Here is a 27,861-nt window from a genome sequence, read left to right on the forward strand (position 1 = left end):
ATATTCCCCGTCGTCTCACTAGTAATGTTCATCTATTTATATAAACTTGCTTGAAAGTAAACACATGTAACAGACGGCTCGTAAGGACAACCAACATGTGGCTATATCTCGCAATGTTTGCTTTTCATTGCCATTTTGTGAACGCAAACGATATTTTGAATTCACCTCTGAGCAAGGAGTACCCGCAAGGGAAGTCCGATTTGGTGTTTCTGCTGGATCGCTCGGCCAGCGTCGGATCGGCGAACTTTGAAGCTGAAAAGGGCTTTGTAGAAAGTCTACTTGGGCAGTTCTCGATTTCTCCAGCATCGACGCGAGTCGACGTCGTCAGTTACAGCGAAGATGTGGTGCGACATATCGATTACATCCGGGAACCGAAGAACAAGTGTCACTTCAGTCAGGATATTCGGCATGTGACGTATAGAAATAGCGGGAAAACGAACACAAATGGCGCATTGCAAGAAGCTAGAAATATTTTTGTTGGAAGTAGACAAGATGTTCACAAGGTAATGGGTGTCTGTGAGTGGAAATACAGTTGCAACACATCCCCGTCCAGGGTTGTCTTTAACATGGTTCAGTCTTTGTTCAACCAATTCAGTGGTAATATTCTTGGGACAACTCAGGGATAATATTATTTCCCTTGTTGTTGGGACCACTCAGGAATAATATTACTAGTATCTCTTACTTGTTTGGGTCACTTAGAGATAATATTATTTCTTCTTTTCTTGGGACTATTCGGGGATAATATTATCTCCTTCGTTCGTGGGGAAAACTCAGAGATAATATTATCTCCCTTGTTGGGGCCACTTTGGGATAATATTAACTTCTTCGTTGTCGAGACCAGTCAGGGATAATATTATCTCTCTTGTTCTTGGGACCACTCCGGGATAAAAAAATATCTCACCAGTCCTTCCCGTGGGGAGCAATAGTGGGGAAGATAAAGATGGGATAATTTATCTCACTACAGCTCTTTTAGCAACAGGGTCCGCAACAGGGTCTGATGTTGAAAGAGCTGTTGGCAATACGTGGGACTAGCGAGATATGATTCGTTTAACGGGGCACTTCTAGTTAAGCCTAATCTCACAACAAATTTACTTTCTGGATTCAAATTACAATGGATAACAAAAGATAGATTAACTTTGTAAATAACATAAAAAATAGTGTCCCATGATTCTTTGGTGCAATCCCTGGGCTTGGAAGGTTCCCCTTTAACGGTAATGAAAAGTTCATGGAGTAATGAGATAATATTATCTCGCCCGCGATGACAGTACATGAGCCGAATGAGATAATATTACTCCCAAATTGAAGAGCGAGTTGCGGGAATACAAGCGATAATATCTACGTGGCGGTAGCGAATACTTCCCTCTTACAGCAACCAGGATTCATTATATTATTCAGTGAAAGAGCTGGAGTGTGTTTGATCGATTGGGTAATCCATGTTTTTGTCCATCCCGCTCTCAGTGGTCTGAGCCTGCTATGGCTTGGTACAATAGTTGATCACGCTGTTGAGTAAATCATGTGTCTCTACTCGTGTAGATTATCTTTTGTTTTTATTCGCCTCTTTACGTGTGTCATTTTACGGCTTACGTTTTTTGTACTTAATACATACACACTGCTAATTCTTTGTTCGGGGTTGTATATGGGTGTAGTTTGCCGATATTTAGTGCGAATAACACATGGTTCAGTTACACAATTATTATGTCCAGGGGCTCAGACTAGCCTTACTCACACATAATTTCACGACCTCTAAAAACATGCTGTTCCTCCGTAAGTTGAGTATCTGTTTACGTGCACTGTTATCATGCGGCGTGTATACAATCATGGAAGTAGAAAAGAGCAGGAGTGAGGTCGCTATTTAAGCCTGTGTTAATAATCCTATAAACATCCTTTGTCTTCGCTCTGGTTGAATCACTCATCGGTTTCTATTTAGAAGTTGTTTTATCTACATGATTATAGAAAGAGTCTCTTTTCTACCTCCATGATACAATCGAAGTTATGGCAATCTTGAGAGTTAGAAATGTATTTTTAATTTACTGAATAATGGCATATATTATTCTCGTGACGAGAAACTTTGAGACACATAAACAAATGTTGATATACAGTTAATTCGTTTTTAAATACTCAATGACTGGCCACGATTGGTCAATATGTACATGTAACATCATTGTCCAACGCTCATTTGCATTCTTATTTTTTTAAATACATAAAACACACACATAATATATACTTCGGTGGTACCATGGCGATTTTTTTTTAATTTGGAGGATAATTTTAGAACAGATGATCTCAGGTTCCTATTGCTTACAGGGGATGATAAAAAAAACAGATTTTATTTTGTGAAAAAGAGAAAAAGAAAGACTTTGGTTTTTAAATTGTAATCAGTAGCAAGTGCGTGCTTGTGATAACATGTGAGAAATAGACAAGTAAGTAACGAAGTCAACGTGTATGTGAACACTAAGTCATATGCCCAGATGAAGGGGGGTCACTAGTAGAAACTTACCAACGTATATGCGAAGCACCCATGAATGTTTATAGATCAAGGGATTTTCTTTTCAGCTCCGCTGTCATCAAAGACGACAGAGCGGAGATGTTCATATTGGTGAATGTCCGTCGTTGTCCATCGTCCAATCATCGTCTGTCGTCTGCCAACAAATTGACTCGTTCAAAACTATCCGCCCAATTACTTTGATACTTTGTATGTAGGTACTTTGGGCAGACCCATGTCAGATTTCTTCATTTCGCGACGATAATTTCCAGTCTCTATTTTTGTCGAATATTTGTGTCATTCTTGGTAAAAAAAAAATGCTTGTTTTGACTTCTTCTTGAAAATGCCAGCTCGACTTGAATACTTGGTATGACACTGTGACCTCTGTCATATTTTTTTCTTTTCGTGACTATACTTTCAATTCTCTATGTTTATACAATTTTTGATAAAAATATTATTATTGACTTGTTCTTGAACTGCTAGCTCAATTGCATTGGTACCTTGTATGTAGTACCATGTAAGGACCTCTGTCAGATTTGCAACCAGATGATAACAATTGTAGTTGCCATGGCAACATCATCTTTGTTTTGAGTAAGACCCTGCAAAACCAGCGGATCTATTTCGACTGTGAGGTCACTTGTTGATGGTCGAGGGGTCCCGAATCGATGGCGTTTTATTTTTGTTGTGTTGATATATATCGCCTTTTTCGGACCAACGTGCAATTAATGAAATAGTTGTGTTCTTGTTAATGCTACTTATACTATAATAATTTAACGAATGTGCTATTTATTTAAGGTAGTTGTTCTCTTGAGTGACGGTCAGTCTAACACTGGCGGCGATCCTACCACTACCGCTGAAGAACTTCGTCAAGATGGCGTTGAAATCTTTACAATAGCAATTGGACTTTTCAACAAAGATGAGCTGAACAGCATCGCAACATCAGATCATCATACATTCGAATATTCGAGTTTTAGAGAATTCAAAAAACTGGCTTCAAGAATCAGAGGAGGTAATATCCAGGGACGTTATAATCCAAATGTCACTATGTGTTAGTGCGCCACCTAGCGAAGGGAAAGCAATGCACTTTCAACAACGAAGACAATAGAGGGCGTAGCTACTTTGCACTTTCAAATCAAAGAAAGAACAAACAAGTGCAGATTTCCATGTTTGTTGAGCCCATTGAATCAATTATATTGTATGTTGTGTGTTCACAGATGCCCATGAGGTGAAGTGGGATGCCACAGTGTCTTTAGACATGTGTAACAATCTATGCGCTCACCCGTCCATGAGCTTCGGTTGCTGCGACATCGATGCCAAATGTACCTGCGCATTGATAGGCGGTTTACATGACTGTGTTTGCGGACCTGGCTATTACGGAAACGCCGGCTTGATTGGTCAGTGCTCAGGCAAGTGAAGTAACTACTGTAATACATGAGTACTTTAAAATTCAGTTTCAGGATTCTGTTCGATAAGAGTTTACGTAAACTGTACAACATCCAAAGTATCCATGGTGCTCAAAGGGGCCATTGAGAGGTTTATAGTATAACATGTTAAACCAAGTACACAATTTTACGAAATATATACATCTGTCGTTTTTTAGTTATTTCATTTTGATGTAGACTGTAAGATTATAATAGCTGCGACATGTTCTCTCACGTACTTTCTATTATTTTCTCTGTTTAGTATGTCCCCGAGGTACCTATAAGAATTCATATGCACCCAGCGTAGCGTGCACTGACTGCCCAGAACATTCCAGTACCAGCAGGGACGGAAGTACTTCAATCAGCGACTGTCAGTGCAATCAAGGTTTTGAGGGAAGTCCTGAGACTGGACAACCATGTACACGTGCGTTTAACAATAGTAATTTGTAGCCCATGACGATATAAATATTTGACCCCAGGGATTTAGCTTTGTCGCAGAATGTAGTAACTTTGTCACAGAATGTAGTAACTTGGTCACAGAATGTAGTAACTTGGTCGCAGAATGTAGTAACTTTGTCACAGAATGTAGTAACTTGGTCGCAGAATGTAGTAACTTTGTCACAGAATGTAGTAACTTGGACGCAGAATGTAGTAACTTGGTCGCAGAATGTAGTAACTTTGTCACAGAATGTAGTAACTTTGTCACAGAATGTAGTAACTTGGTCGCAGAATGTAGTAACTTGGTCGCAGAATGTAGTAACTTTGTCACAGAATGTAGTAACTTGGTCGCAGAATGTAGTAACTTGGTCACAGAATGTAGTAACTTGGTCGCAGAATGTAGTAACTTTGTCACAGAATGTAGTAACTTATGTGCAGGATGTAGTAACTTGGTCGCAGAATGTAGTAACTTAGTCACAGAATGTAGTAACTTAAGTGCAGAATATAGTAACGTAGTCACAGAATGTAGTAACTTAGGTGCAGAATGTAGTAACTTTGTCACAGAATGTAGTAACTTATGTGCAGGATGTAGTAACTTGGTCGCAGAATGCAGTAACTTAGTCATAGAATGTAGTAACTTAAGTGCAGAATATAGTAACGTAGTCACATAATGTAGTAACTTAGTCACAGAATGTAGTAACTTAAGTGCAGAATGTAGTAACTTAAGTGCAGAATGTAGTAACTTGGTCGCAAAATGTAGTAACTTAGTCGTAGGACGTAGTAACTTATGTACAGAATGTAGTAACTTATGTGCAGAATGTAGTAATTTATGTGCAGAATGTAGTAATTTATGTACAGAATGGAGTAACTTATGTGCAGAATGTAGTAACTTATGTGCAGAATGTAGTAACTTATGTGCAGAATGTAGTAACTTAGTCAAAGAATGTAGTGACTTATGTACAGAATGTAGTAACTTGTGTACAGAATGTAGTAACTTAGTCACAAAATGTAGTAACTTTGGTGCAGAATGTAGTAACTTTGTCACAGAATGTAGTAACTTATGTGCAGGATGTAGTAACTTGGTCGCAGAATGTAGTAACTTAGTCACAGAATGTAGTAACTTAAGTGCAGAATATAGTAACGTAGTCACAGAATGTAGTAACTTAGGTGCAGAATGTAGTAACTTAGTCACAGAATGTAGTAACTTATGTGCAGGATGTAGTAACTTGGTCGCAGAATGTAGTAACTTAGTCACAGAATGTAGTAACTTAAGTGCAGAATATAGTAACGTAGTCACAGAATGTAGTAACTTAGTCACAGAATGTAGTAACTTAAGTGCAGAATGTAGTAACTTGGTCGCAGAATGTAGTAACTTTGTCACAGAATGTAGTAACTTGGACGCAGAATGTAGTAACTTGGTCGCAGAATGTAGTAACTTTGTCACATAATGTAGTAACTTTGTCACAGAATGTAGTAACTTGGTCGCAGAATGTAGTAACTTGGTCGCAGAATGTAGTAACTTTGTCACAGAATGTAGTAACTTGGTCGCAGAATGTAGTAACTTTGTCACAGAATGTAGTAACTTGGTCGCAGAATGTAGTAACTTTGTCACAGAATGTAGTAACTTATGTGCAGGATGTAGTAACTTGGTCGCAGAATGTAGTAACTTAGTCACAGAATGTAGTAACTTAAGTGCAGAATATAGTAACGTAGTCACAGAATGTAGTAACTTAGGTGCAGAATGTAGTAACTTTGTCACAGAATGTAGTAACTTATGTGCAGGATGTAGTAACTTGGTCGCAGAATGCAGTAACTTAGTCACAGAATGTAGTAACTTAAGTGCAGAATATAGTAACGTAGTCACATAATGTAGTAACTTAGTCACAGAATGTAGTAACTTAAGTGCAGAATGTAGTAACTTAAGTGCAGAATGTAGTAACTTGGTCGCAAAATGTAGTAACTTAGTCGTAGGACGTAGTAACTTATGTACAGAATGTAGTAACTTATGTACAGAATGTAGTAACTTATGTGCAGAATGTAGTAATTTATGTGCAGAATGTAGTAATTTATGTACAGAATGGAGTAACTTATGTGCAGAATGTAGTAACTTATGTGCAGAATGTAGTAACTTATGTGCAGAATGTAGTAACTTAGTCAAAGAATGTAGTGACTTATGTACAGAATGTAGTAACTTGTGTACAGAATGTAGTAACTTAGTCACAAAATGTAGTAACTTTGGTGTAGAATGTAGTAACTTTGTCACAGAATGTAGTAACTTATGTGCAGGATGTAGTAACTTGGTCGCAGAATGTAGTAACTTAGTCACAGAATGTAGTAACTTAAGTGCAGAATATAGTAACGTAGTCACATAATGTAGTAACTTAGTCACAGAATGTAGTAACTTAAGTGCAGAATGTAGTAACTTAAGTGCAGAATGTAGTAACTTGGTCGCAAAATGTAGTAACTTAGTCGTAGGGCGTAGTAACTTATGTACAGAATGTAGTAACTTATGTACAGAATGTAGTAACTTATGTGCAGAATGTAGTAATTTATGTACAGAATGTAGTAACTTATGTGCAGAATGTAGTAACTTATGTGCAGAATGTAGTAACTTATGTGCAGAATGTAGTATGTAGTAACTTATGTTCAGAATGTAGTAACTTAGTCAAAGAATGTAGTGACTTATGTACAGAATGTAGTAACTTATGTACAGAATGTAGTAACTTAGTCACAGAATGTAGTAACTTAAGTGCAGAATGTAGTAACTTGGTCGCAGAATGTAGTAACTTTGGTGCAGAATGTAGTAACTTAGTCACAAAATGTAGTAACTTAGTCACATAATGTAGTAACTTATGTGCAGGATGTAGTAACTTGGTCGCAGAATGTAGTAACTTGGTCACAGAATGTAATAACTTAAGTGCAGAATATAGTAACGTAGTCACATAATGTAGTAACTTAGTCACATAATGTAGTAACTTATGTGCAGGATGTAGTAACTTGGTCGCAGAATGTAGTAACTTAGTCACAGAATGTAGTAACTTAAGTGCAGAATGTAGTAACTTAAGTGCAGAATGTAGTAACTTGGTCGCAAAATGTAGTAACTTAGTCGTAGGACGTAGTAACTTATGTACAGAATGTAGTAACTTATGTACAGAATGTAGTAACTTATGTGCAAAATGTAGTAATTTATGTACAGAATGTAGTAACTTATGTGCAGAATGTAGTAACTTATGTACAGAATGTAGTAACTTATGTGCAGAATGTAGTATGTAGTAACTTATGTACAGAATGTAGTAACTTAGTCAAAGAATGGAGTGACTTATGTACAGAATGTAGTAACTTGTGTACAGAATGTAGTAACTTATGTACAGAATGTAGTAACTTATGTGCAGAATGTAGTAACTTATGTACAGAATGTAGTAATTTATGTACAGAATGTAGTAACTTATGTGCAGGATGTAGTAACTTATGTGCAGAATGTAGTAACTTGTGTGCAGAATGTAGTAACTTATGTACAGAATGTAGTAACTTATGTACAGAATGTAGTAACTTATGTGCAAAATGTAGTAATTTATGTACAGAATGTAGTAACTTATGTGCAGAATGTAGTAACTTATGTACAGAATGTAGTAACTTATGTGCAGAATGTAGTATGTAGTAACTTATGTACAGAATGTAGTAACTTAGTCAAAGAATGGAGTGACTTATGTACAGAATGTAGTAACTTGTGTACAGAATGTAGTAACTTATGTACAGAATGTAGTAACTTATGTGCAGAATGTAGTAACTTATGTACAGAATGTAGTAATTTATGTACAGAATGTAGTAACTTATGTGCAGGATGTAGTAACTTATGTGCAGAATGTAGTAACTTGTGTGCAGAATGTAGTAACTTATGTGCAGAATGTAGTAATTTATGTGCAGAATGTAGTAACTTATGTGCAGGATGTAGTAACTTATGTGCAGAATGTAGTAACTTATGTGCAGAATGTAGTAACTTATGTGCAGAGTGTAGTAACTTATGTACAGAATGTAGTAACTTATGTGCAGAATGTAGTAACTTATGTACAGAATGTAGTAACTTATGTACAGAATGTAGTAACTTATGTGCAGAATGTAGTAACTTATGTACAGAATGTAGTAACTTATGTGCAGAATGTAGTAACTTATGTACAGAATGTAGTAACTTATGTACAGAATGTAGTAACTTATGTGCAGGATGTAGTAACTTATGTGCAGAATGTAGTAACTTATGTACATAATGTAGTAACTTATGTACAGAATGTAGTAACCTATGTGCAGGATGTAGTAACTTATGTGGAGAATGTAGTAACTTATGTACTGAATTAATTGTCCACGATGCACACGTTATTTCTTTGCCCACTTGCTAGAATAATAGCAGTGCTATAAACCGATACAATAGGTTGTGTATCAGGTTGTATGGTTTCCAAATGTGTTTACATTAATGGGAAATTGTACATTTATCTGATTAATTCACATGTTTTCAACATAGGAAAGTCGTGTCCAAAACTGCGAGCGCCCTCACACGGTAAGATATCTCCGACAGTTTGTGACAATGTATTCAACGCTGTGTGTGAGTTCAGTTGCGATGATGGTTACGAATTAATAACCGACCAATCAAAATCAAGGCGTTGTCTTACTACCGGCGAATGGTCTTCCAGTCAAGCAGTTTGTCAGAGTGAGTTAGAATTTTTAATTTCACTCCAACATTTTTTTTTTCAATTTGTTAAAAATCTTATAAGTCGCACCTTTTTTTGTCGTCAATATGACGTCACTTGTGAAAATAATGTTTAGTTTTGTAGCCCTTCGTCACAAATCATGTCGCGACTTATTGCAAAGGCGTATACATTTTTTCTCCATTTAATCCTGTGTCCATTGTAAATTGTATTGTATATGTAATGCTATTTACTAGTCATAGTAAAATTAACTAAAATAATTGCCGAGATAACCTTGGATTAAATCATGTATTTAGTATTTTATTTTTTTATTTTTTTTTCAAGAACGGCAATGTCAAAGTCTACCCCGTCCCACGAATGGTGATAAGCAATGTAAAAACGGTAACGATAATGAATTTGGAACTGTGTGCACGTTTTCATGTAACCCTGGTTACGTACTGTCAGGTTCAATACATCGTAAATGTACTGAAAATGGGCAATGGTCTGGAACAGACACTTCCTGTCAAGGTAGGCATATGTCAATATTGATTTTGACATGTAAGTTGCTTATAGAACGATATGTACTAGTATAGTAAACCTGGTAAAAATCTGATATTATTGAAACACTGTGTGTATCTGGTAATTTAGATAATCCTCGGAGGCGGAGCTACGTCACGGACATTCTACGATGCTAAAACGCGCACCACTGTACCACGTCTTTCTATGGGCTTTGTGCGCGCTGCCGGTGGAGCCGGTGAAAACTCGAGAAAACAACACAAACTCAACTTTGACTTCAACTCAATCCTGAACAACCAAATGTATATATGTTACACACGTAGGGCTAATCTTGTTACACTGTTCAGGGGAGTCCAACAAACATCCCAAAGTACCGTTTTCTGTGAGTTGTTGGTCTTTGTTTTCACCGCGAGGGTTGCCAGGCGGTAGAAATTGCCCGGATGTCCGCCCCCGAGGATATAACATTCATGGAGATTTGTTCTGATATTTCAAAGTATGAATATACTTCTCTGAAAACACAAATACAAATAATGAACAACTTATTTAATATTCATACGACCTGATACACTACTATGTAAAGAGATAACAATAAGAGATTATAACAAGTTTGGATTAAGGCTGGATCTAGCGAGCCTCAGGGCGCTTAGACAACTAGATAATTTATCGTCAATTCAGCCGTTTTTACGAGATTTGACAAATATTGTGAAGTTGTTTTGATATGGTTTACTCTATCCAAAATATCGATTCTGAAAAAAAAAAAAAAAAAAAAACGCCGGGGAAAATGCACCGTCCTCCCGGTACCACGTGTAGAAAGACAACATTGCTGGCTATCCCCGCCCACCCGACATAGTTGCCAGCGTTGTGGTTGTTTACAAATCATAGATTGAAAATAGTTATGTAATGATTGTGAAAAACGCCATGGGATATAATGGACTTAATGGCATGTGGTGACTGCGAGTATTGGTCGCAAAATATCTGGGCTTGCCCCCCCCCAAAAAAAAAACGCATGACGATTCATATTATCTGGATTACGCATAGCTTCTCTGCGATTCACGCTCCGTATATTTTAAGCGTAGCTTTGACCCCCCCCCCCCGAATACATTTTGCTGGATCCGCCAGTGCAAGGAAAAATATTTTGTTGTCAGCGATTCTTCAATAATGCTCCACTACCTGGAATAAAACATTTTTTTTTCTCCAAAACGAAATTGATATTGATGCGGATGTTTTGCCGCCAACGAAACACAGATTTGACAGCCATATTTCCACTATTACTCCCGCCATTACTCTTGTCACAGCATAAGACTGGATAGTCTACCGACATCATAATGGACCTCTATCCACTGAACATCAATTCGAGTGATCCAGTGACGCGTTTGTCTGAACAGTACAGGGCTAACATTGTCAGTAGAGTGAAAATGAACAATGAAATCCGCTAATGCAATGAATAGTTGGACTGCCATCATCGTCTTTGTGCCATCGGCCCAGATAACCGCTTTAAAATATCGATGTGCTTATAATTTTAACTAATCAATCCTTTATCTTGGACTGCCCAGCAGTGGACAGTAGTTGGATGATTCTAATCATTTATTAGCATTCTGCAATATCGCATACCTTTTGACAAGATGGCACCATGGTTGGCAGATAGTTTTTAATATTCTGCTGCCTACTTGGATGAGCTATCCATGAGCTATCAGTTGTATTGCCCATTGACAGAGCTCTTTGCGTAGCCATACCTTATCTCTGAACCGGCGCTGTTTCTGTCTGAGGCCAACATGTCACCATCATTTATTTCAAAAGATAAAAAAGATGCGTTTTTGATTTATTTACAAGGAAGTTTCCATGATTCAGAGAATACTGCTAGATGTCATTGATCATTGGAGAATATATGAGTTCTAAATTTGCATGTTGATAAGGCTGTTCTGCAAAACACTCCACGGCTAGTTATCGGAGTGAACGATGCCATAAGGTAGAGACAATGAAGAACCAAATATCCAAGTCTCTAAGTGACGACAAACGCAGATGAATTCACCGTCACGCTGTACCGAATGCAGGATTGATAAATCAGTCCGCAACGTTTCTATGGGAATAGATAGAATTGAGTATCAGAATCGTAATGTTGCCAAGCAACCGCTGTCAGCAGTGCTAAACTCCTTCAAAAAGCCCAAATATGTAACAATGACATGGCTCGCCTTTCCACGTGGTCCCATATGATGACGATGTAGTAGATCCAGACGCCATCTATTTCCCATGAATCTATTTGGGCAGATCAAAGGTCATATTCTTGACTTTGTTGTAGATCGTTAACCTCTGTTTTGTAAACACCATACAAACTATGGAATGCAGGTACTGTTAGTAACACATCTTGGTCTTAATTTCCTCGAAGGCTTGACCTGTCCCGCTTTGAGAGCTCCGGACAATGGGCGAATATACCCTAAGTCGTGCACCCAGAAGAAGCAAAAAGTGAAACGTATATGTATATTGCAATGCAATGACGGGTATACTCTGAATGGACCTCAATTACAGGCCTGCACCATAGAAGGAGAGTGGTCTGATGATGGTATAGAGACAACATGTATTGGTGAGTATTGCAATAAAGCGTGTGCTTGTCCCACAAAACGTGTCGATCTATAAACGCCCTACTTTGCAATACCCCTTAGAGAACGTGAAACCCGCGGGACTTGTTTTAACCAATTAAAAGTGTTCTATTCTCCCTCGTCATTGTATTATGTTTCCAAACAACACTATTTGAGGGGCAACATTTAGTCACGTCGATGTCACGCTCTCAATGAAATCTCGACAATTTGCATCGAAAGCTAATATATCACACCCGGAAAATGCTGTTCTGCCTGCATTCACGCTCTATCTCTCTCTCGCTAGCGCGCGCACGCGCTTACTCATACGCTCACAGTCAACTGTACGTTTCAGGGAAAAATTGTCTGCGCACATTCACTTTGAGTTACAGTTACTCACTCTGAATTGCATGCTTCTTGAAACATGAGAATGTCATTTTGTAATCAGGCTAGATATGGCCAGATATATATAGGTTGGATGTAATGCGAGTTACAGATAAAGCCACCATAATACGATCTGTTGTTTGTTCGTTCGTGCAATCATCCCGAATTCACAATCATTCGTTATGTTAATATTTAAATATACATTATGCGTACTATTCTCATATGTTTGTTTTTACGTTAATTTACTTATATACTATCTTTCCCAGATGACGCACCACCAGATATAGAGTGTCCAGCAAGTATCACAACTGAGACAGATCCTGGTCTCCCAAGTGCTCTTGTGCATTGGTCAACACCAGTGGTGTTCGACAACAGTGGCAAGGAGCCTGTACTAACTGTTGAACCAGCCGGTTTAAAATCGCCTCACAGATTCACTATTGGATCCACGATAATAACTTACACAGCAACCGATGCAGAGGGCCGACACAAATCATGCAGATTCAAGGTTATTGTACAAGGTTAGAGAACCTAAATAAATGTAAATTTAAAAATATTGTTTGATAATCGGTTGGTAATGTGCCCGGGTAATGCAATGTTACTTATGCCGTGTCCGTAATTTTCAAAGCAATTTGAGTGTTTAAGGTTTAGGTTAATCAGTTAATCTTAGTAGAACTGAACATTTGTTTTTGGCGTTTGTTTTGTTCAATCAGATAACGAACCACCGAGATTGATCACGTGTCCAGACAGCATTAAACTTCAAAATATAGTCGAATCTGAATCACCAGTTCAGTGGGAAGAACCGGTTTTTCGAGACAATTCTGAAGAAGATATGAAAATTACACAGGTGAGATTGTTGCATACAGCTAGAAAGGGTTACAATGGACCCAGTCTGAATAAATTAACATCCTATTTCGGATTTTTTTAATTTATTCTTTTTTTAAAGAATACGTATTTATTTTATAATTGTTTGCTGGTAGTTTTTTCTCAAGTTTTGTGACTCAGTAAGTGTAACGCCAAATAATATATATTATCAGACATCTGTCACCGTAGCGCCATATGTTACAGCGTGCCGTAATTTTGTGGTATTGCACTGGGTAGTTCATCCTACCATAATAGGAAATGCGAGTTCCAAATATGGAACGAGTACGCGCGTAAGCGTCCTCTAATAATAAAAACAAACATGGCGGCTCCAAGAGTTTTGGACCGGACTCCACACAAAAGAGTTCGCTAAATCTGTTCTAAACGTTTTGGATTTCGGCATCCATGATGTATCATTGAGAGGAAAAGATGTATAATACTAAGATTATTGCGAGGATACCGCAAAGTATTCACTCAGACAGTATACACCATTGCATCGGCCTCCGCTGCGCGTCGGTGGCACTCCCGCTGTACTGTCTTCGTGCATACTTTTTGGCATTCTTGTAATAACCTCATAGTACTATTAAACTACGTCTATTTAACAAAATATGAGAAATGCGCCCACCTGATAATGCGTATTCGACTCGTCATGTTGTTCACACGATGAATATTATACGAGTGGATATTGATAGAATTATAACATATTTTTAGAGTCATGTATCCGGTGCTGTCTTTGTTTGGGGCCAACACACGGTACGATACTCTGCCGAGGATATGACTGGCAATGTAGCAGTGTGCGAATTTCAAGTACATCTTAGTCGTGAGTTTTTATAATGAGAACATTGCAATATTTAAATAACGTATATTTAGAACGTCTGTGACGCTTTACGCGTAATTTGAATACATGCTGCGCTTTTACCACGGCCCTTTAAAGATGCAATTTGATAGATAACATGTCTTTTGAATACAAATTTGATACTGTATATTAATGAATACATTGGACTATTTATATCGGCTGTTTTGCAGCATGCATCTGAGTATTCGTTCGATAATATCACATCTAATTGTCTAATACGCGTGTCTGTTGGTTGTTTCCGTACGTACAGTATAAATCACTGGTGGTTTTGATTTTTCGTTTAAAGAATACTGTTGTCTATCCTACAATCGCAACATTTTCAGTTTATGATCAATCATAGCCGGATCTGGTCTGGTCAATTAAAAAAATATATGTTTTCATATTCCATCTTTAATACATTATATTTGTCTTACGTTTTCAGCTTCTTCGTGTCCCTCGTATCCTGCGCCTGTCAATGGTGCCACAGCTTGTGATGACTGGTTGTTCGGTCAGTTTTGTAGTGTCAGCTGCAACATAGAATATGAGTTTGCGAGTAAACCAGCGGAATGGTATATATGCGATGCTACTGGAAATTGGAGGACATCTCCCCCGGCTCTCACATTACCCTGGCCTGACTGTTCAAGTATGTGATTTCAGATGACTTGGTGACAATGGCTTACGTTTTAAGAATGGGGTTACTTATCTCTAAACTTCCATAATGAAGATAGAATTTGACTATACAATGCTATATATACTTTGTGTTAACAAACTGAAATCTGAGATGAGACAAAATGCGTGATTGGTTGGCAATAAAAAAAAATAAGCACCTGTGTACAATGAAACGCCTGACCTGCTTTCAACCAATCATTTGCGACTTGCAGTTTTGTGTGACGTCGGGGTGGGTAAATTGTTGTATGGCGGTAATTTTTGTATATTTTTGGGGGATTTGGTTGACATTTTTTTTATTTCAATCTCTTATTTTTAATGCCACAAGGTAGGTAATTCCGAATATATATGATTTTTGCCGAGCCACAGGATTCGACATATTTTTGGCGTGAAAACAAGATATTAAAAATAAATAGAGAGGGGCCGACAATATTCCAATGTTTGATAGATGTTACAAATCTGTATGTTACAAACGACTGTGCACACAAATGCGTACTCAATCGAGTTGCCTTTATTTCTATATATTTTCACCATTTTCTAAATATAATTCCAGGTCTTATTTTACCATCTTTGTTTACCATTGCTAATAACACAAAAGTTTGGTATCTCTTTAGAACAAAACAAACTCAGGTCTGATCTCTAATAGAAATGATGGAATGAACCGTTATTTGTTGTTGTTATTTTTATTCCTAGAGCGATATGTTGCTAAGGCGGCTCACAAAGGAATGAAACACCAATATTATACTGGTAACTGTAACAATCCAAAGACACAACAAATGATAAAAGAGCAATTCGTCAATGCTTTCAAGTTATCAGTTTTTGGAAAAAGTGGCGGTTGCAAAACCGTCGAGAACGCATGTGAAATTTCGGCTGTGATTGTCTATTGTGGTGCCATTGACAACACCCTACGACGACGACGACGACGTGATGTCAGTGACCTGGACAATGTTGTTACGATTGAGTTTTCCGTCTTGGTTAAAATATTAGAACCGACGGATGTAAGTATGATAAAGATACAATATGGACGAGAACATGTTATTTTTAAAATTGTTGTTTGAAACATTGATTTTAATATTCGGTCGATGAAACGTTGACATTCTCTAATACGCATGAGCATAGGCTGTACAATACTAATCACTACATATGCATATTAGAGGATTTGATTGTTTATCTAACGAACACTGATGTATGTCCCTGGTATGTCCTGCAAAAGCAACATTTTCAGTTCATTGTAAACCATAGTCCGATCTGGTCAACAGTATGGAGCATCTAACAACAATATTAAATTATTGAAATATATATACAGATTGATCCGTGATCGTTCCAGTTCCATTTATTTCATTGGCTCGAACTAAAAAACAAAGTGCTTAGAACTTTTCATAATTTTGGTCGTGATTTATTTCTCCCCATAGAGTGCCGTGTATTACCTCCGCAGTAAGTGTCAAATAACACGTTTGTCTAAAAGCAAAAATGTATTTCTTCGCATTATATGGCATTGTGGAGCAAAAAGTACCATATTCACAAATTATCAGCATTTTTAGAATATTTATGAAAAACATTATTCACCATTTCCCAAAAAACTGTAGTGGTCTTAAAGCGCCACGCGTCTCACATGCGACTCACTTCAAACATCGAACACTTCGAACATCGTCATCAATTAAAACGCCGCTGTCACCGAGAAGTGCGCGTTTGAATGTATTTCACACGCGTTTTACACGTGGCTTCCACGTAAAAACCATGTACGTAGTGCGTATTGTGTACGTGCGTGGTACGGGACCCACATCGAACACGGCGCGGCGAGACGTTTATGGTGCTTTAATTTGAATGTATAACGATGTCTATTTCTCAAGGATGAAGAAGTCGCTGAGGAGAAACTAAATATAGTGTTTGACACTATACAAGACATAACGGTGGAATTCCGGAACCAAACTCTACAAGGACAACTAAGTCTAGATGTAGAAAATGAAACCCTGGTGGCGAATGATGATTATTTCGAAACCGAACCAACTGTACCAATGTGCGAAGATGGAACTATTCTAAGTGGGAAACGATGTGGTCAGTTTGCAATCATGTTAATTTACTAGCCTGACAAGGTCGCGTGAGTCGCGCCCTCCGCGGTGCTCCAAACTCAACACACTCAGATGCCGTTCGGCTGGCGAGGGCGCCACTCACGCCTACATGTCAGGCTAGTTAATTTACATACTGGATTATAATCGAATAGTAAAAACTTATTCGCACAAATATCGTTTTAAGTTGTTACTTTCTGTTATTTCAATTGCATGTGATGTATTTAAATCTAACTCTGTATTGTCGTATTCCCTCATTCACCCTAACTACGTGTTTTATTTATACATTTGTGCATGTGTTAGTGAATTGTCCGGTTGGTACGTACTATGATGTCATCAGTGGTATGTGTAGTCTATGTTTCCCTGGTTATTATCAAGACGAAGAAGCGCAATTAGAATGCAAAGCCTGTGACAACGGTACCTGGACTGATGGAGCGCATGCTAAAAACTATACGTCTTGCATAGGTGCGTATATTCTTAAAGCGAGGGAGTCGTCACCTGCGCATGCCTCAGATGACCATAGCGTGTCCTTGTTTACAAACAAGCGTCTACCCATGAGCCTTTGCGTTTTTTGCGTGTGTTATCGCCAGTTGGAACTCACATCACGCGCGTGCGCAGGTGACGACCCTCCCGCTTTAACGTAATGTGAATCACGTGTCGAGCTACGTGTATGTTGCCATTTTGTTAGAAAGAGTAATGATTTTCGGGTAATGTATATTTTTCAATCTCAGACGTTTGTAATCCCGGTACGTATTCCGTAAATGGATTGATGACGTGCAAGTCGTGTCCGATTGGTACATATCAACCAATAAGTCGACAGACCGAGTGTATGCCGTGTCCAGAAGGCACAACTACATGGGTAGAGGGCGCCAATGCTCTGGAGGATTGCCAAGGTTAGTAGTTGAATTACTGCAATCGACAATTTGCGCCAAATTGGATGACGTATTCAGACAAAAATAATATGTGATATGCGCAGGTGCGATGCGTGGCAGCTGCATGCATTTTACATTTAATTGTTTTTGCAACAAATGTTGTGATATCATGTTTTACCCACAATTCCTTGCTTGAAAATTAAAATGGTGGCCGACGTATACTATTTAAAAAGTATTAATAAGAACGAAAAGTGATTGAAAAACTGTAATTTGCATTCCCCTTGCATCTTTCATCTGAGAGCACCATGCTGATAATCCAGTACATATGTACAGTGAGTACTTATCGCTCCCTCGGCGTACATAGTATTTGCATAATCACATACACAATTACTTTTAAGTTTTACTTAATTTCAGCAACCTGCTCCCCTGGGACGTATTCTGTGAAAGGTCTCGAACCATGCGCCCCTTGTCCTATCGGATTTTATCAGACATTTCGTGGACAGAAATATTGTCTTCCATGCGATGATCATCTAACTACGTACGGCATGGGAACAGTATCTGCGGAATATTGTCAAGGTAAAAACAACTTTGAAAAGCTGCATGACTGTGATGTAACAAGTTTGACAACATTCGATTTATGCATGCGTTCGATAAAATATTTTATATAGATATGTCTGTAAGACCAACAATGAAACAATAACATGATTTTAATACCAATAATTCTACCACGTCATATATTCACTCATACATTTATATTCCTTCTTTTCATTGTTTTAATTAGTTGTCGACTCCTGTTCTTCCAGTCCATGTCACAACAATGGTGTGTGTGAGAACCACGACGTGTCATATACATGTGACTGTGCCGTGGGTTACACCGGAAGTAACTGTGAAATTGACGTAGATGAGTGTCAGTCAAGTCCATGTGCGTTCAATTCTACTTGCCTTGATAGAGGTAAGAACTGAATAACGTTGTATACAATGGAATATCTGTTTTTGCTGATGGAACCATTGCCAATCAATGCAGAAATGTGACGTCATACAACGAAGAAGTGTGACGTAATAAATGCAGAAGTATGACGTCATAAAATACAGAAGCGTGTCGTCTTACATTTTAAATGGAGATTTCAAGTTTGGGTCAGATATTTTCGTCGATTTTTGGAAATGTGTTCATATTAAAAACATATGAAATATACAACAATTCTCTTCCTACAGTGAATGGTTTTCAGTGTGTTTGTACACCTGGCTACAAGGGACAACATTGTGAAGTGGAAATAAACGAGTGTTTAATGGCTTCGTGTTTGAACAATGGACAATGCCAAGACGAGGTGAGCTTTTTTTATTACACTTCGTATTACATTGTGGTTATACATTCATCATATCATGGCAAATTTAGTTTTGTTAACTCCCATTTATAATTGCCGCATTCTGACAATATTGTTACTGATATTTATTGTCAGATTGATGGGTACCACTGCATCTGTGTCGAAGGTTTCACTGGTGAGTTTTGCGAGATACAACCAGACAACTGCGCCAGCGATCCATGCCAGAACCAAGGATTGTGTATAGATCACGCTGATGGATTCGTCTGTGTATGTCGAGATGGTTTCGATGGTTTGCATTGTGGGCTCAACGTGGACGAGTGTCAGTCAATGCCTTGCCTAAATGGAGCACGGTAAGTGTCAAGGATTTAACAAATTGTAATGTCGTTTCCATCCTAATAATAAGTTTGAATCAAAGAATGTCAAATATATATTCATATATAGATATAAAATATTTGCACTGCGCTACTGATATTTAGATTGATAAAAGATGTAAAATATTGTGATCATTTACTTAGTATACGTTTCTCAACTTTGTTCCATATGGTTAGTCCAATGCTAACTTATTGTTGCTCTTGTCGTCACTTGTAGCTGTATCGATCTCGAATTCGACTATGAATGTGAGTGTACACTCGGCTATACAGGGCAGAACTGTGAAGTAAACATAGATGACTGTATTCAACATCAATGTGAAAATGGCGCGACGTGTCAAGATGGCGTTAACACCTATACCTGTCGGTGTTCACCAACATTTTCCGGCCGATACTGTGAAAATAGTGAGAATGAACATTTACTGTTTGCATGTTTTTATTACTAATTACTGACCGGCATGCCACTTCTGATTGACTAATTGGTTCAACGTAATTTTATATAGTAGATATTCTTTCTAAATATATATATATATATACAGTATATTGGTTTGTGAGTTCTTGTTTCCTGCTTTAAAACTACGTGGGGTTACGCGTTCAATATTCAACGTACGTATTCCAAAACGATAATTAAATCATGTGGGATAAGTGCAGTCTGATATATGTTTATCTTTCTCTCTGTAGAAATGTCCGATGACTTTGATCTGTTGTTCACCAGACCGGTTACTGCTGATGTTGCAATTCTGCGTGACAGAGTGCCATTGCTAGAAGCATTCACAGTAATGTTCTGGATGAAAACCAACGATACCAGTAACTCCGGGACGCCTATGTCATACGCTACAATGGATGGTAATGACACTGAGTCTGACGCCATTGTGTTAACTAATTATGCAGGATTCAATCTGATGGTCAACGGGGAGACGGCGTACACTGATGTAGCTCTCAATGATGGGACGTGGCATCACGTGGTAGTCACGTGGACAAACAGAGGTAAATAATGACACTATATTTTACAGGTTTATTTCGAATGAATTGTATGATGTATATATAGTGAGGTAAGTGTAACTGTAGTTATTACGTTAATACATGTTAAAGACATGTGCCAAATCAGTCACGTATGGTTGGTTAACAGGTGGTGCTTGGCGATTCTACGTTGATGGTGTTTTGGCATCTACAGGAGAGCATCTACGCGACTCCGATGTCATATTTGGAGGAGGTGTCTTGGTTGTTGGACAGGAGCAAGATGAGCCATCTGGAGGGTTCAGCCCAGTCGAAGCATACATAGGCCACATTAGCAAGTAAGGCCAGTCTATTTACTGATGTCAGTGTTGTCTATATGTAAACTAAAACTAAATGTGTTGAAAAATCGTTCAATTGCATTTTCGTATACAACAAAAATATTACAGGCACATTTACGAAGATATCATTATGAAACAAAAGATTCGAACTCGCAACTCAGGAACTGCGCCTCGTCAATGCAAGCAGACGTGTTCCCTGTTACGACACATCACAACATCTCTACAATAAGTTCACGGGCGCACAAATCTACACAAAATTCAAGTAGTTCTATCAGTTGTATACATACTGAGCCTATGAGTATTGACACTCTGTCTCTATTTAGACACTGACTAAACAACATTAAGACATTTCCAAAAGTCCTTATAATTCAAAGCACGGCAGATATTTGTAGCTGGACATACGAGATTTATGAATGATGTACACCAAACCTACAATATATACATGGTATAAACAGATTTATACACACCGACTGTTGGTAATTCATTGCTGCTCTGTGTATTCAGATCACGAATGCAGATTGATACAGTACACTAATGTAGATTAATACAGTACGAAATGTATTCATTATCTTCTCAATTTCAATTATAGATTAAATATTTGGGACTATGTCATGTCTGCTGAAAGCATTGTAATCATATCCGGTTGTTGCTATGGTACACCTGGTAACGTTGTCGCGTGGTCTGACTTTAAAAATAATATTTATGGTAACGTCGAAATAACAAGTCCATCAAAAGTTTGTACAGGTATTTGATTTTATGTGTTTATGTCTACATACTTAAAGCGCGGTAGTCGTCGTGCTGCGCATGTTCGACATTTGTGTTGATAAACATTGATTTTGTCACAATCCAATGCGCTCTTCAAATGGAAATCACAAGTATGAGGTTTGACCTGGGCGCGACTTGCACTGATCACCGCCAGTGACTCCTTCGTTACCTTCCAATCACATGACAATTACCTAATTAAATCTTGGAGACGTGTCAGTTAGTACTCGTTGATCTGCTCAACTATGATGAAATTGTTTTTGCGTATCTGTTAATCGACTTAATTAACGAATGGATGTGTTATGTCTGGCATCGTTTGGGCCATTTGAGTTTCCAGACGGAACTTGGTTCAGTGATTTGGAACTAATTACGAGATAACCGTCGCTATTCGGACTATTATTTCTGACAGTTCGTATTCGCAATTATTAATGTAGTGAACGATTAATCAAAAGACATGACGTATTCAGTGCTTAGTGCGATTGGCTGTATGATTGAAGGTTACGCCTTATAGTCTTTTAACTGTATTATAATTGGTTAATGTTTTGAAAATGAATAAAGTTGTTTTTAGTTGGTCTTGGCGAGCACACAAGGACAGAGGCAGTCCATTCCTGGAGAGTCTTGGGGCGAGTGTTGACACAGTCTTGGACAGAGTCTTGGGGCAGCCTTGCGATAGTCTTGGGGACTTTTCCCAAGGGCGCTGTGTCTTATAGAGTGGTCGATTACCGACTAAGACGAGAGTTGAAACGTATTTTGTTGTGTGTGTCTATCTGACTGTAAGGCTTAAGTGACTTTCCCGATCCCGCACCTCAAGGGGACGAGATATAGAGACAGAGACGACATTCCCCCCTGGCACGTGTGGAGAACCCAGAGGAGAAGAATTCCCCCTGATACAACAGTTAAAGTCGCCATCTTTGTTTATGTGAGACCCACGACTCACACGGCAACAACAGATAACTCAATATTTTCAATTATACAGTTAACGGTTGACCACGGTCTTGTGAAATACACTGTTGTTTTCAATCATGATTGATTGCCTCATCTTTTTACAGGGGACAGTTGTGGTTTCGAAAATGATAAATGTCATTCGCAACTATGCCACCATGGTGGGACATGCTTGGATGAAGCTGGCTATATCGTATGTGTGTGCCCAACAGGATATAGTGGACTACTCTGCGAACTCGGTAATGTTATTATTAATCACATCGCATATTGTTCTTGGTAAACAAGGGTAATGGAAAGAATTGCGTCTGTCTTATGTGGAGGGCCTTGATTTCAATTATGAGTGGAAAGTTTTCATTCATTTGAGCATATGTAGTCTAAATGTTTTTATCTAGGCCGGCGTTTTTTTTCTCTCAACGGACACATATTTATTTTCAATATTGCTTGCATGTTCTGACAACTTTAACCTAATAAGATTTCTAGTCCCAATCCGCACATTCGTTTGTTTGTTTGAATGATCGATGATAAAATGATTTGCCATATATAATATAACTTGCACCGCAAATTATCGATCTGCCACACTCAATGTCTGGTGTCGTTCAGTGAATACTTTCGATTGCTTTTCCGATCACGTAATAAATAGACAATGCTATTCCTTTCATATAAGTAATTATTGGATAGGACTGTTAAATGTATTAAGTAGAATGTGTTTCTGCTAATCAGAGACAAGGTGTGGTTCACCACCTGAGATAGAACATGGCAATGTGATCACAGATAACGAAGACCTACTGGTTGGAACAATTGCTGACTATACATGTGACAATGGATATGATCATTCTGGTGTTAGCTCTTTATCGTGCATGAATGATGGACACTGGGAAAATAATAAAGTCGGATGTTCAGGTAATTTACACATTTTGTGTATAAGATGTACAATATTTATCTTACATACATAGATACATTGCAGTATTCACATAATTTATACAATTGTGTGCACATGCCTACCATAGGCTTACATTGGTCTCACTTCTTCTGTGTACACATTTTCAATGAAATGCGGGTAGTTCATTCCCCTGGTTTTGTGTTTGCTAAGATTTGCAGTTGTTCATTTACTATATTATATTGAACTGAATATTCCAAACGACTGTATGTAACAGTCCCTCGTGATGAATAAAATGATGAAATAAAACGTGTCATAAATTGACATACATTTCAGATTACAATGAATGTCTATCGGATGACTCAATGTGTCAGCATCTATGTATCAATTCTAATGGGACGTATGTGTGTGACTGTAACCAGGGATACCAATTACATTCCGATGGCCATACCTGCATAGGTAGGTTAATACGTCGTGATCCAAATATCAAATTATATCCCATTGAATCTTTGCTCTTAAAGTTAATATACCATTCAATGTAATTTTGTAGAGCACGTGTTAATATTACATTATTTGTAATTCTTTGATGGTATTGCTGTGCTGTATTGAAATGGTAATTTCATCGATCACCGTTGCATATGGGTAGCGTAGCGGCTACTTCAGTTCAGGGCTCAAAACTCAAAAATAGAATAGTTTTATATTCAATTGGATGATTTCGCCACAAATTCAATGTGGAGGAAAAACCTATTCATTCCTCAGTCCACACGTGTTTGGGATTTCACCTGGTCTAATTGCGTACCGATTTAAAAATACAAACTCTGCATGATACGGTCTGCAGTTGTGTTTATTGTTTTGTTTGCCACTGTGAATTTATTTCGATGACAATTGATGATAATGAAAATAATTCTATGAATAATTACAGATATCAATGAATGTTTGACTGATATGTATGGTTTACAAAATGGAGGCTGTGAAGACACATGTACAAATACACTAGGGAGTTATTTCTGTACTTGTCCGATTGGATATGAACTTACACCTAACGGAATTCACTGCAGAGGTGAGAAATATTACTGTGTGTGCCAGTATAGCGCATGCTTTATTGGGGCGTAACTCATAGATATAGAGTGTCGTGCGTAATAATAAATGTATAATATGGCACATACAAAACGAATAAAAAAGCATATATCACAATATTTTCTGTCACGTGCTTAACGCACTGAGAAGACAATCTCGTTTGAATACTACGACCACTACGTAACGTACAATGCACTCACATATGATAAGGCAATATATTCATTCAAGATAACTGCAAAACAACTAGCCGAGATCAGGATTATCTAAAAAATGACGATGTCAACTATCAATCACATTATTTAGTAGTTGAAGTTTATATGAACATAAACCCAGTTTGCAGTTCAATTGGTCAATTGTAAGGAATATACAATGTACACTGTTTCCTGATCCCAATTTTCAGATATTGATGAGTGTTCAACTGGGATGAATGACTGCCAACAAAAGTGTAGAAATACTCTCGGCAGTTATACGTGTGAATGTCATCCGGGGTATTATCTTCATTCTAACGGGAGACATTGTCAAGGTAATATAGTATTATTCAATGGACTGACCACCAAAGGTTATTTGCTAACACATTATTAAACATATTAATTGTAAAGTGTATGTACAAAAGCGTGTGACAAAACGATCTATCCCATGTGCGAGCCAAATGAGCTATGTGAAAAATAGTTAGCGTTTTAATGAGTTCATCAAAGCAATACACCATGGAATATATACGTTCCCTCGTCAACATTGCTACGTCGTTGATGGCAGAACTGAGAAAGTAACAGATGTTTTGTTTTATTCTGGTCTGGGATTCTCATTTTCAAATATCACATGTAGGGAACATTACTTTGATATTGGGAATAAAAATGAATTGAACATTTGTATAAGTTGCAATATACAATATTCTCTGTTGAAACTTTTATTTTCGTGTTTGTAATTTGTAGCCATGTCGTGTCCACAACCTCTCAAACCAAACCACGGTACACTGGTATATCCGGAATTTGATGAAATTCAATATGGAACTATGATGACGGTTAACTGTTTTCCGGGCTATCATCTGATTGGCGAAAGGTTTCGAACATGTGACATGACAGGAAAATGGACTGGCTCTGATAGTCAGTGTATAGGTATGTAAGAACGTTACAGTGCGACGATAAGTTGAGATAGGATAATTTGATATCGATTACTGTAAAATACTTTATTTTAGCTGGAATTAATTTTCACTGAATAGACTTTTTGAATGTTTTGTATGGAATTTATTTTCACTGATTTTTGATGAGTTGAATGTAAAATATAGGAAAAAAGATATATTCGCTTGATTTTATTTTCACTGAATCATCCCTTCAGCGAATATAGCGAAAATTAATTCTAAGCGAAAATAAAGTATTTTACAGTACTCTTGTGTATGAGGCTTGAGCATTGTTATGTATTAGCTGGTATCCGAAACTACCAAAAATATATGAATAATTATAAATTCAAACAATCCTCAAGAAATATGATATAAAACAGAATGTGAGATTGCATTGACAAATCAGTTTATTTTATATTATAATATATAGTATGGACATTTCGAATAATATGAGGTTATTACGAAAATACCTCAAAGTATGCACGAAGACAGAACAGCTGGAGTATGACCGACGCGCAGCGGAGGTCGATGCGCGGCGTACTGTCTGCGTGCATACTTTGAGCTATTCTCGTAATGACCTTATTATTATACATCTTTTCGTTCCAAGGATACACCATGGAAATGTCGAAATCCAAAATGTTTAGAACAGAGTCAGCTAACGTCTTTGTGTGGAGTTCGGTCATGTTATATTAGAGGACGCTTACGCGCGTAATCATTCCATATATGGATTTCGCATTTCCTAATATGGTAGGATGAAAATACCCCGTAAAATACCGCAAAATTACGACACGCTGTAACTTAATATGGCGTTACGGTGATAGATGTATAATAATATATTATGTTCGTGTAGGCTTGCTTTATTTTCACTTGATTGTTATCATTGTGTTTAGAGGTCAACTGTGGAACGATTGGATCTATGATGGAAAATGGAAATGTGGTTATTTCCGGAACTGGCTTACATGACACCGCCTCTTTCACATGTAACGACGGGTTTTATTTGATTGGCTCCCAGGCTATGCAATGTCAAGAAGACGGTATTTGGTCTGGGTCCCGGCCATATTGCGGTTTAAAACTCACCTAAACACGTGTAACCTCGAAAAGCTTGTCCATAATCATTTACCGTTGTAATCAGCTATATTGTGAATGACTTCAGTGGGAATGTTGAATTGTCATTGATGCAAGTATTTACATTAGCGTTCATATCTCAACGTAGTTTATGCTTCTCATTATAATCGGAATTAAATTTAAATTATTATTTTCTGGTTTTATATTGTCCTTGTGCTGCCTGTATGAGGTTATATGTAAATGAATGTAGCTACAAATATTATGCAACATATCCATGCATTGTGTTCGAGTCAAAACGCATTCACAATAATAATTTGTTAAAGAACTTTCGCCCAAATGTGACTTCTTAAGTGAACTGATGAATAAATATGGCCATAATTTGCTATATGCATTTTAGTTTGTTTTTGTTTCAAAAATACATTTACCGTTGCCATAGAATACATTGGGGTTTTGCCCGTCCGTATTTGGCATATATTTGTTTGCAACATTTCGTTGTTTCCGGCGTTCGCAAGTGATACTGATGGAATGGAATGGTTCTTTTGACTATATAGGAAACAATAACACACTTTTGCCGACAACACAACTTTAATTTAATACTCACTACACAACACAACTTCCATGATAGAGTCGGCCGACTATGATAACGAGATTGGAATCAGTAAGTAACACAACCCTAAACACAGAGATTTCACGGCGTATCATCGGGTGCCGGCCCCATTCATATAGGAATTGGAATAGTATACACTGCTCGTCATAGTGGGTTAATATATGGCACACAACGACACTAACTCATACGGTTTGGCTTCGGCTTAAAATTTGCGTTGTGACACAGGCACACGGTAAAAAACACAGCGATTTTTTTAAATAGTGCGATGTTAATTTCAGGGTGAAACCAAGATTCAGTTGTTGGGGTCGGTTACGTTTAAAAACTAATCCAAGTAAGTGGTTTTAGCACACCAATAATCTAGATGTTAATGTTAATAATATTCCACGGAGATAGTTATCCAACCCATGAAGATAATGGTACACTCCTTAAATGATTAACCTGCAAGTCACCAGTCTCGCAGGTGTATGTGGTACTGTTACACACGATGAATACAATTGCAATGTGCGTGATGCGAAGAAAGGTTCGCACTTCATTTACAATCACAATATTTGTGGGTCAAATAATTTAGATCGACCATATCTGGGCGATTTCCGACGATTTTGGTATCCATTAAGTCCCTGTACCTTTAATTCACTTACTTTGTTGAAC

At 37.7% G+C, this 27,861-nt stretch overlaps 1 protein-coding gene across 1 annotated transcript; it reads left to right on the top strand.

Annotated features, from left to right (window-relative positions):
- The first annotated feature begins 13 nt into the window (after positions 1-13).
- On the top strand, positions 14-26,993 carry LOC100374227 (sushi, von Willebrand factor type A, EGF and pentraxin domain-containing protein 1). The gene is made up of 30 exons (XM_006816543.3): positions 14-503; positions 3,278-3,491; positions 3,697-3,888; positions 4,166-4,327; positions 8,855-9,040; positions 9,363-9,545; positions 11,917-12,111; positions 12,754-13,005; positions 13,198-13,331; positions 14,057-14,165; positions 14,623-14,823; positions 15,540-15,844; positions 16,697-16,901; positions 17,216-17,377; positions 17,644-17,805; positions 18,199-18,360; positions 18,566-18,736; positions 18,997-19,109; positions 19,242-19,456; positions 19,695-19,879; positions 20,156-20,461; positions 20,604-20,769; positions 21,359-21,513; positions 22,581-22,712; positions 23,194-23,373; positions 23,687-23,809; positions 24,273-24,410; positions 24,828-24,950; positions 25,357-25,539; positions 26,432-26,993. The coding sequence occupies exons 1-30, from the start codon at positions 96-98 to the stop codon at positions 26,620-26,622; spliced, it is 5,613 nt and encodes a 1,870-aa protein (XP_006816606.3). The 5' UTR covers positions 14-95; the 3' UTR covers positions 26,623-26,993.
- The last annotated feature ends 868 nt before the right edge of the window (positions 26,994-27,861 follow it).

The sequence above is a fragment of the Saccoglossus kowalevskii genome, chromosome 4 (assembly GCF_978046115.1).
Source record: "Saccoglossus kowalevskii chromosome 4, keSacKowa6.1, whole genome shotgun sequence".
Lineage (NCBI taxonomy): Eukaryota > Metazoa > Hemichordata > Enteropneusta > Harrimaniidae > Saccoglossus > Saccoglossus kowalevskii.

Bases quoted from the DNA above. Each gene is read 5' to 3' on its own strand.
- LOC100374227 (XM_006816543.3), top strand. From the start codon at position 96: ATGTGGCTATATCTCGCAATGTTTGCTTTTCATTGCCATTTTGTGAAC. The intron at 16,902-17,215 runs GTCAGTTTGCAA...TGCATGTGTTAG, and splicing joins TCTAAGTGGGAAACGATGTG to TGAATTGTCCGGTTGGTACG. The intron at 19,457-19,694 runs GTAAGTGTCAAG...CGTCACTTGTAG, and splicing joins CCTTGCCTAAATGGAGCACG to CTGTATCGATCTCGAATTCG.